The 7,959-nt window shown below is 37.6% G+C and overlaps 1 protein-coding gene across 1 annotated transcript; it reads right to left on the bottom strand.

Annotated features, from left to right (window-relative positions):
* Positions 1-6,784: 6,784 nt before the first annotated feature.
* On the bottom strand, positions 6,785-7,525 carry LOC108677310. Its single transcript, XM_018165523.1, has one exon. It carries the CDS (start codon positions 7,523-7,525, stop codon positions 6,785-6,787), a length of 741 nt encoding a protein of 246 aa, XP_018021012.1.
* Positions 7,526-7,959: the final 434 nt, after the last annotated feature.

The raw sequence follows: 7,959 nt of genomic DNA, 5'->3' as shown, positions 1-7,959 counted from the left end.
CGTTTCTAATGAATTTTTGTAAACAAAACCCAAGTCCCGTAAAATTACTACGTTATGGCATCGTACAGCGTTTATTACGGCACCTGGAGACCACGGCTGCCGACACTGGAGACCACGACCGCCTGCCTTGCCTACGTTAACAAGGAAATTTGAGTCGAGCTAACTCTCCACTTATGAGTTTTCTGGGAAACTTTTTGCGTTTATTGAACAAGCAAACAATTTATTATGCTTCAGAACTCACAAAAATGGTTAAGAAATCTTTTACGACCTTTATGGGGCTTCAATTGAATAGTCAACCAATATCGCATCCTCATGAAAAATTGTGAAATTTATACAAGCGAAATTCTTTTTTTTTCTTTTCTATTATGAAGTATGGCTTATATGATACATATTTTACTTGAAGCAAAATTGTGACCTAGCTAATTCTATCATTAAGTTTGACAAACAAATATTTCGTGGAGACTTACTGATCTATAATAATTTTCTATCGAATTATTGCCGGGTCTTCTCTGCCATCTGTTAAATAAAACTGTAACTTTCATAACATATTTATAGGAAGTTAAGAACCATAAATTATATCTCAATTAACCTTTCGTCTTGTATCCTCAATGTCTTCATATTTGAGACCATCAATTCCCGCAGGGTCCTTGTGCCTATCAATCACATAATCCTCCAGCTATTTTTTTTCCTGCACCTCATCTCATTAAAGTCAGTCATTAATATCCTGCTGCATTCTCAGTTTTCTCTCAACGCGTAGCGCACCTTGTGCTCCAAGCGTCCTACTGGAAAAGCAATGAACAAAAATGGCCGTAAATATTCATTCAACGAGCCCAGCACATACGCTGCCATTTGGATGAAGGCCCTGCAGTTGTGTTGCGCTGCTGCAAAACGCCTGGCTGCTGCAGCTGACAACGTCGTGAGCCTTGTCGCCTCTTGTGGAGCAGCCTTCATCTTGTGGCGCAATTTAAGTAGTTCTTTTCCTGCCAAAATTCAGAAAACTGATCCAACATTTTTTATTTAATATTTAAGTATTTTCTGCAAGGGAAGACGCATGCAATTCAACTAAATTCATCTTTTGTTTCATGCTAACTGATGAACTTTGTTAAAATCTTATTACCAGAAAGATTGTATTCGATCTGACGAGAATTAAGATAAGATTTTCGTCCCCAAAAATTTCCTCTTTTGTACGATGATTATAAGTTTCTAACCCTGAATTTTTGGGAATTTTTAATGTATGCGTCTTGATTGGTATAAATGATGGGTATGAATAACAACACTAAAATGATATTGCAGTTGATGGCATTCTTCAATGAACTCATTATTTTATTTGACTCACGCGTGTCAAGTGTGCGTTCAACTTACACAATATTGTTTTCAGAAGATAACTTTATACTGTCGCTTAGAGCGGGGGTAAAACTTTCTCAAGTGTTTCAATGAACACTTTACACTGACGGCCTTGCTTGAAATAATTTCAAACTTACTAGATGTTGCTGATATCAAAAGTTAAAAAGCATTATTAGACCAAAATGAGGCTCAAACTACCACCTGAACTTATAAGGATAGTTCATAACGACCGGATAATGCAAAACGGAATTTCACACTTGAATTTAAGTTCAAAGCAATCGGCGGTGAAATATCTTACATTTTTCTTTTCTTTCGGAAAGCTTGTTTATTTAAGACTTCATTTAGCTTCCCTCCAGCTTACACTATTCTAGAATCTCGAAAGCTGCTCTGGATTTGCAGTCATTTCAGACTTCATTATAAGCTGCAATAGTTTGAACTTTTTTCAAGAAATGTGAAGGGAACGTCGGAACCACGCTCTCGATTTACCTCGAATGTCCGCCATCTGTCAGCGTCATTTGTCCAGGCAACTTTTCTTCCGTAAGAAATACGCCTCGGTCCACTCGCTCGAGCGGCAGCCGCGGTCGCAAGAGTTCAACAAAAGTTCGTCCAGCTTCTTCTTGAAATCATGAGCAATTTGAATGCCAGACTTGCGTAATAATTGGAAGCAGTATGATATACGTTCTCTTGACCCTGCAACTTACCGTGTAACTTAACCCTGCAACTCAACTCTGTAACTTAACCCTGCAACTTAACCCTGCAACTTAACCTTGCAACATAACCCTGCAAATTAACTCTGTAACTTAACCCTGCAACTTAAACTTGCAACATAACACTGCAAATTAACTCTGCAACTTGTTATATGAATATTTCGGTATTTTTTTTATCCTGTGTATCATATTCTGATTTGGCTTTCATCTACATTAAAAGTAACGAATTCAACTGGATCTGACTTTGGATGTATTATATAATAGTGAACTCTTGTTCATTTAGTCGTTCATGAAGCATTGCGCACACTCATTCAAGATGCCGAATAAAAAATAAACTACTGTCAGGAGGATATCCACGGCGGCTCCCATTAAGTTGTTACCGTGTCTAGCGTAAATAAAATGTTTTATTGTCAGAATTTGTTCGTATAGGATTTACAGCGTCCACACATGTGAGAATTAAACTGAAGTGGAACGAAACAGACTACTTAAAACAGCGTTTTCGTGACCGGAACTCGACCAGCTTGTCCGGCTGATGAAATCGTTGAGTCTCGCAGACAGCATCTACACCAGAAATCCTACAGTATACAGAAATCCTTACTAAAAATATTTCAGCCGCATTTATTTCCGTGGAAATACAAGCTTTAGTGTAATATCTTTATTAGAAAAGAAACCATATCCATTTGACAGCGGCAAATGTTAAAAGAATATTCCTAAGACTTTGTCAAGACGATTACAAAAGAAGAACAAAATTGCCAATTAGTAAGAGTCACCATAAGAATATTTTACTAAATTTAGATAATGTAATCAACAGAAAATGAAACTTATACTTATAACTTATATTTATATCATGAAACCGGATTTATTCCTGAATCTATCCAAGGACTTTTCCGGTAGAATTTGCCAGTGATAAGCACATTTTAACACTGATCAATGAATTTGTTTGTGTGATTTTCATTTCCTAAGTTTTGCGTGCCATTTTAAGATTATTTCCTGTTATCAGAAAGAACGTCTTTCTAGTTTTCAACAGAAAATATTAAAAGTCTTTAAGCAATTGGTTTCGTCTCTACGTTATTGCTAACTAACTTTAGTTCAAGTAAAATTCATTCCTGAACTGTTCATTTATCGGAAGAGAAGACCTAACCAAATATTTTCAATTTTGGCACTCAGCGAAAGGCTTCAAAGGCCACATTTAAATTAGTGAAATTCGAAGTACGACGGAGCGCCTGAGATTAAAGGTTGGCAAATGGACATGACTGAAACTGCAATCAATTTAATTAAAAAATTTCTTAAATGTAATGAGTAATTCTGAAGTTTTTCCTTAAAGAAATATATTTGTTACAAATTTTAACTAATGCACTACAAAAAACTCATCTGTATTGAAATTGTGTATATTTAATTTTCCATTAATTTATGCACATATAACAGAGGTAGAGTATTCCTTTATCCCACATCAAGTCATTACAGATTATTTTGCTTACCAATTGAGTTTTATGAGAAGAATTGAAATAATTAATTATCGTTTAGATGTGAGTATCGGTTCCTGGATAATGATAACGTTTGAAAAATAAATTCCTTGTGCGGAAAAATCGGTGAAAAATAAAAATTAAAATTAAATACCCTCCTAGTAATGACTGGTCACTTACCCTCCCAGTCAACAAAGTTCACAGCATCGGCTGACTATGGACGAGGCAATATTGAGGAAGGCTTTCAATATGTCACAAACTCAGGAGCTGCGACAAGGACGTCCTATGGCTATTTAATTGAGACTTGAATGTTGTACATAGTCGTTTTTATCTGTTATTGCCATAACTCTGAATATCTGAGGGGCCCTCGACAAAGGGATGATATTATTAATAAAATTAATAATATTAATAACAATAATTGTAATAATAATAACAATAGTAGTAGTAGTAGTAATTTATTATTATTATTATTGATTTTATTAATAATATCAATACCGGAATACTAATAACAGAAATTTATGACGGTATGAGTTGGTGATGGTTGTGTAATACTAACATTCTGATGCAAATTACCGATTTGAATGATATTCAACGAATTTTCAAGCTTAGATTAATAGCAAAAAATTTACGTTCGAGTATAATTTTTCAAGTACTTTCGTCGAGTGTCGAAAGCGAGTGTTGGGCTAACAGCTGGAACACATAGAAAATATGTTTTATGTTTCACTAGCTATCTTTCGCTATTATTTTTTACTGCTCAAACAGAAGCCATTCTCATATAAAAAAGTTTCCCACTGATTCATTTCCTCTAATTGAACAAACATTGAAAGTTGAAAAACATGAGAAGTATAAGTACGTACATTCTTAAGATAGGATACTTCTTCAGTCTTTGAAGCGTCGGACAATCAAATTTCTTTCGACTTTCGAGGAAGTTTACAATAAGGAGGCTCGTAGAGACTAATGGCGACATACTGCGTCTTTCGGCTGCTGTTTATTAGGCGACCTAAGTTTTGATGGACGATTTGCACAGCCTCCTTGGCCGTGGCTCTCGAGCCACGAGTTGCCTGGGAAAGCGAAGGGCTGAATAGCTGTGCAGGAGGTGCGCTGAATAGCAAGGTTTGAAAAAGGCTGCAGCATGCAGCATGGAATTTTTTCCTTTTTTATTTTTTGTATTTTGAAAGACAAACACGGGTAGAATGAGAGAAAGTGAAGTCACTTCTAATTGCCTGTTTTGGAAATTTTTTTAAGCACTTTAAAAAAAGTGTTTTTTTTTAAATTAATCACTGATTTATCAACATAACGAAGCAGTCGCTAACCGACGTACAAACTTGCAACGCTAAGAATTATACATTGGCAACTGAGTCAAGTTCCCTAAATTTATATGTGTGATAAAAATTAGTTGACGTTATCCCAGCCATTTTAGATTTTCATATAACTGATTGCAGGAAACATGAATATTTGAATAGTAAAATAGTTTTCATTGAACCTGTTGACATAGCGGCAGATCATATAATGTTCTATTTGGAGTAAATCAACACAGCCAGATTGGCAGTGATTGTTGAAGTTAACGCTAATGCCTAATCCATTCCTCGAGTTAACGCGTCCGACCAAAATTATGCACTTCAAAGGAAGCGGGCGAATTTGGCGGACGAGGGAATTCGAGTAAATCAACGAGTCTTCCACGCAGCTGCATGCATATGGATTAAATAATAAGTAATATCTTCAGTTCTAATTGTTGTAAGCGAAAGCCGAGATAACTCATCAAGAGCTTTTTTCAACAAGACCGCAACATCCTGGAACAAAATAACACTACTATTAAACAGGAAAACGGAAACGCAATAAGAATATATTCATATGTGAAGGTCTTACTCTTAACGAAACTATTTACACAATACTTACAAGGAGAACAGTAGTTGCAGGTCTTGAACGTACAAGAGCCGAGTCAATGCTAACAATGGTCACTAGTTCTAGAGCGACATAACTTACTCGTAGGAACTATAGTACGGAATACTAGGTACATGTGGGCGCTACAACAGAAATTTCATGAAACGAATATTTATTCGTCAGAGACTTCTTTCTCTCATATTTCACCGCAATTAATTACTAGTATGTAGTTTGTTTGACAAGTATTTGAATTTCAAAGTGTTTAGAAAAGTTAACTGAGAATTCCTAACAACAAAATCCGCCTTGATACGCTATTCGAGGCAATGAAAAGCATTCTCATACTGAAATACGCGAAAGTATTTCAGTATGAGACCAACATACATAACAATAGACCGAGAGACACTCCGCGACTCCGGAACAAAATTATGCGTCGCGATCACGTCAAAGTGTATCAAAGTTTTATGCTACCTATAATGCTACGGTACGTACGCTTAACAACTTTCCGCTACTTATCAATTATCATTAGAATGTTCTCTACGTTCAAGGCAGGTAATATGACACCAAAACATTGATACGAACATACGACTGCACGTTTGCTCCAATTTGAATTAGCGTGGAAGACAGGCCCCTTAAATAATCTAGAGGTCCCAATTGCATGCCGATTTTATAACTAACAGCATTTCTGAACGTCATTCTCGATTTTAGTGAGAACTAAAGCGGTAGAGTATTCGATCATTGAATGGGACTGAATCGTTCATAATGAATCACTCTATACAAATATTGCCGAAATGAATCACGAAGGCCGCTGGCTACTTGGAGAAAACTATTCATAATTGGACAGTAGTGAACGACATTTGGTTATCCCGACAATACCAAATATGCTTTTAATTTTATTTAAATTACCAGAATTTAAATACTGGAGTGAATAGAACTATATTGTACCCTTCACGTTTGAAGTCACGCATATTTGAACTACAAAAATCTTTAGGTAACCATTGAATAAGAGTCTAATGTGGTTACATATCAATCTAATAATGGTCTTCACATTAAACTGACTGCCGCTTGTAATTCATACAAGTAGCCAATGAAACGGTAAAGGGAACAGTGGAAATTTTTATCAACAATCCGTACTGATGAAATAAACACAATTGCGGGCTACGATGGTAGAAATTATTTTACATTAGTCTGGTTGATAGTTTATTTGGTAGGTTGATATTCGACAGCACTTACTACGTTAAGCGATGAGCTCGATGACCAGCGTCTTCACTCCACACCGCACTGACTGGCGTTGAGACCAGGAATTATTATTATTATTATTATTATTATTCGGTGGGTTGACGGAATGCTACGCTTTATACGATTCACTCCGTGAACTGCTCTTGTTCAAAATTATTGGCCAAAGCGATGTGTTGCGCTGATGAACTGCTCAACTGCTCGGCAGGTCTGAGGCCAGGCAAGTGAACTGGCAGTGTCTCCACCCAATAGTGTGTACAGACTGAGGACCTGAACTCCGTGCAATTGTAACTGGCGACGCAGCTGCGATCGTGCTTCGTTGTACTCTTTGCATGCAATGAGGTAGTGGTGGGTTGTTTCGGCGACTTGACACGAGGTGCAGAGTGGTGACGGAGCTTGACGAATCTGGTAGAGGGCTTTATTGAGTGGTGCTGTTCCGAGACGAAGGCGAGCAAAGAGAGTCTCAAATCGGCGAGACTGAAGCGTGCGAAGAGACCATGGTCGGACAGAGAGTTTGGTCATGCCTAAGGCAAATTGACCGCGTGCTGAGGTCCATTTTGATTGCCAAAACCGCCAGACCTCCTGGCGGACCATAGATTTTAGTTCTGTTACGTCAAGAGGAAGTTCAACCGGGATGCTCTCTGATGAGGCTGCCCTCCTGGCGACCTTGTCTGCGGCTTCGTTCCCCGGCACGCCTGTGTGGCTGGGAATCCACTGGAACTTGACTGCTCCCGCTGGTATTCGGGTGAGGAGGTTGTGGATTGAGGCAATGAGGTGCGTGTAGCTAGTTGGAAGTGGTTGAGAGAGCAACTGCAGGGACGACAGGCTGTCGGTGCAGATGACACTTGGCCAGATGCGATTTGCGGAGAGGTAGGTCATTGCTTGAAAGATNGTCATCTCTAAAAACACGCGTTGAGCTATATAAATAAAAAGATATTCAGAGGCATGCCAAATCACTTAAGTTCGATGAGAGATGAAGAATTGTGATGCTGCGAAGTCATATTGATTGAGAGTTATGTTCTCTGCCCTCGATTATGAACGCATGCTATTATATCGGACAATTATCAACGCAATCCAGCTGTTCATGCTCCATCATAGGTCGTTGGCTTTGATTAAGATAGATCTATACGAAGAAAATATTTTAAACATTAACGAAAGTTCACAAATAAAATGTATAGGACCTATAAAAACATGCAAATTTTTTTTTAAACACGACGTCGACATGGAGAAATTGCGCATACGCAAAGCTAGACGAAATAAAAACTTTGGTTTCATTTATGTTTTGATAGTGAATTACTCATTTTTGGAGGTTTTGCTGCCCATAACCAAGC

Source organism: Hyalella azteca, unplaced genomic scaffold, assembly GCF_000764305.2.
Source record: "Hyalella azteca isolate HAZT.00-mixed unplaced genomic scaffold, Hazt_2.0.2 contig11787, whole genome shotgun sequence".
Classification (NCBI taxonomy): domain Eukaryota; kingdom Metazoa; phylum Arthropoda; class Malacostraca; order Amphipoda; family Hyalellidae; genus Hyalella; species Hyalella azteca.
Note: the sequence above shows the minus strand (reverse complement) of the source record. Positions and strands in the feature narration are given on the sequence as shown.